We start from the raw sequence: 1,598 nt of genomic DNA, 5'->3' as shown, positions 1-1,598 counted from the left end.
ATGAATTCCATGGCATCCCTTGAAAATACTACATTTATTCGCCCCCCAACATTTTACATCAGTGGATTATACAACATGCCACATTCTAAGTATTACTATATGTTTCTCTGCTTTATGTATTCTGGGACTCTTTTAGGAAATTCTTTTATAATAGGCACTATATATTTGGCACGTACTCTGCACACAGCTAAGTATATAGCTGTCTTCAACTTGGCCTTGTGTGATCTGTTTGGAAGCTCTGCTATTATTCCAAAATATGCAGACATGTTTCTGCATGAGAACCAGTACATACCTTATGAAGACTGTCTGGCAAACATGTTTTTTGTTTTTCTTTTTATGACCATGCAGTCCTTTACTCTGCTTGCTTTATGTTTTGACAGAGTAATTGCTATATGTTTTCCTCTGAGGTATCATGCTATTGTCACCAAAGCCACAATGACTCTGATCATTGGTGTTATGTGGCTTGTCTCTGCATTTCTTGTTACTGTCCGTGTAGCTCTGATTACCAGATTGTCTTTCTGCAGATCTGCCATAGTTTACAGCTATTTCTGTGATCATGGCCCCATCTACAGACTAGCCTGTAATGATAATTCTCTTAATTACATGATGGCCTATGTATATATTGCTGCTGTACTTTGCCTTCCATTGCTACTAATAGCTCTCTCATATGTTTGTATTGGTTATGCTCTGTGTAAGATCTCACATGGTGCTGAACGAATCAAAGCCATGAAAACCTGCACTTCCCACATAATTTTAGTCGCCATGTTTTATCTACCACTTTGTGGTGTTTATTTTACTGCTCATGCCGCATATATAGATCCTAACACCAGAATAATTAACTCAGTCATTGCACAAATAATTCCACCTATGTTAAATCCAATCATATATTCTCTGAAGACAGAGGAGGTATTGCAGTCTATTAAAATACTCTACAAACGATTCAAGGTGAACTTTGCCATGGAAGAGTCTGTGAAAAATATTGCAAAAAATTAAAATGAGATGATGACTATAGTTTCTTTTATTTGCATAAAGCAGGCAATTTTTTACTGTTTTTAATTGAGTTAAAAGAATGAAATTCCTCCCTTCAGGTTTCTATTACAATTGATTTTTTTTAATATTATAAAAGGTCTTTAATGTATTGCAAGTTACCCTATGTTGTACAAAGTTAGGAAATTGATTTGGAAAGCATTCAGGTATATTTGAATAAATATTTTTTGAATAAATATCTATATACAGGTTAGATATTTATAAAAATGTTCCAAAAAGTCATTTGAACATGCATGGTTGTCCTTTAGGTTTACAGTAGTTTACAGCCATTATTTTCTTAAGTACAAATATGTGAAACTTAAACATAGCAGGGCAAGACCAGAACCACATGAAGAAAAGGAAAAAAACCAACATTTTTTTCAGTTAAATGTTTACTTTCTCATCATGCTCTTTGAAAGATCTTTGGGACAAAGGTAAAAACCAAATTTAGCCATTGTATGGAATGTTTTACTGTTTATTTCTCCGTAAGAAAAGGTCCATTTTTAGATTGCTTGATGACTATGACTTTGGCAATGACTACTACTTTCAAAGGAAGGGATGTAGGGAGTGTA

General features: G+C 34.1%; 1 protein-coding gene across 1 annotated transcript; it reads left to right on the top strand.

Annotated features, from left to right (window-relative positions):
- LOC108439228 (olfactory receptor 1E1-like) lies at positions 1–993 on the top strand. Its single transcript, XM_017717498.1, has one exon. The coding sequence runs from the start codon at positions 1–3 to the stop codon at positions 991–993; it is 993 nt and encodes a 330-aa protein (XP_017572987.1).
- The last annotated feature ends 605 nt before the right edge of the window (positions 994–1,598 follow it).

This window comes from Pygocentrus nattereri, chromosome 18 (genome assembly GCF_015220715.1).
Source record: "Pygocentrus nattereri isolate fPygNat1 chromosome 18, fPygNat1.pri, whole genome shotgun sequence".
Lineage (NCBI taxonomy): Eukaryota > Metazoa > Chordata > Actinopteri > Characiformes > Serrasalmidae > Pygocentrus > Pygocentrus nattereri.
This window is presented reverse-complemented; position numbering and strand designations above follow the sequence as displayed.

Bases quoted from the DNA above. Each gene is read 5' to 3' on its own strand.
- LOC108439228 (XM_017717498.1), top strand. From the start codon at position 1: ATGAATTCCATGGCATCCCTTGAAAATACTACATTTATTCGCCCCCCA.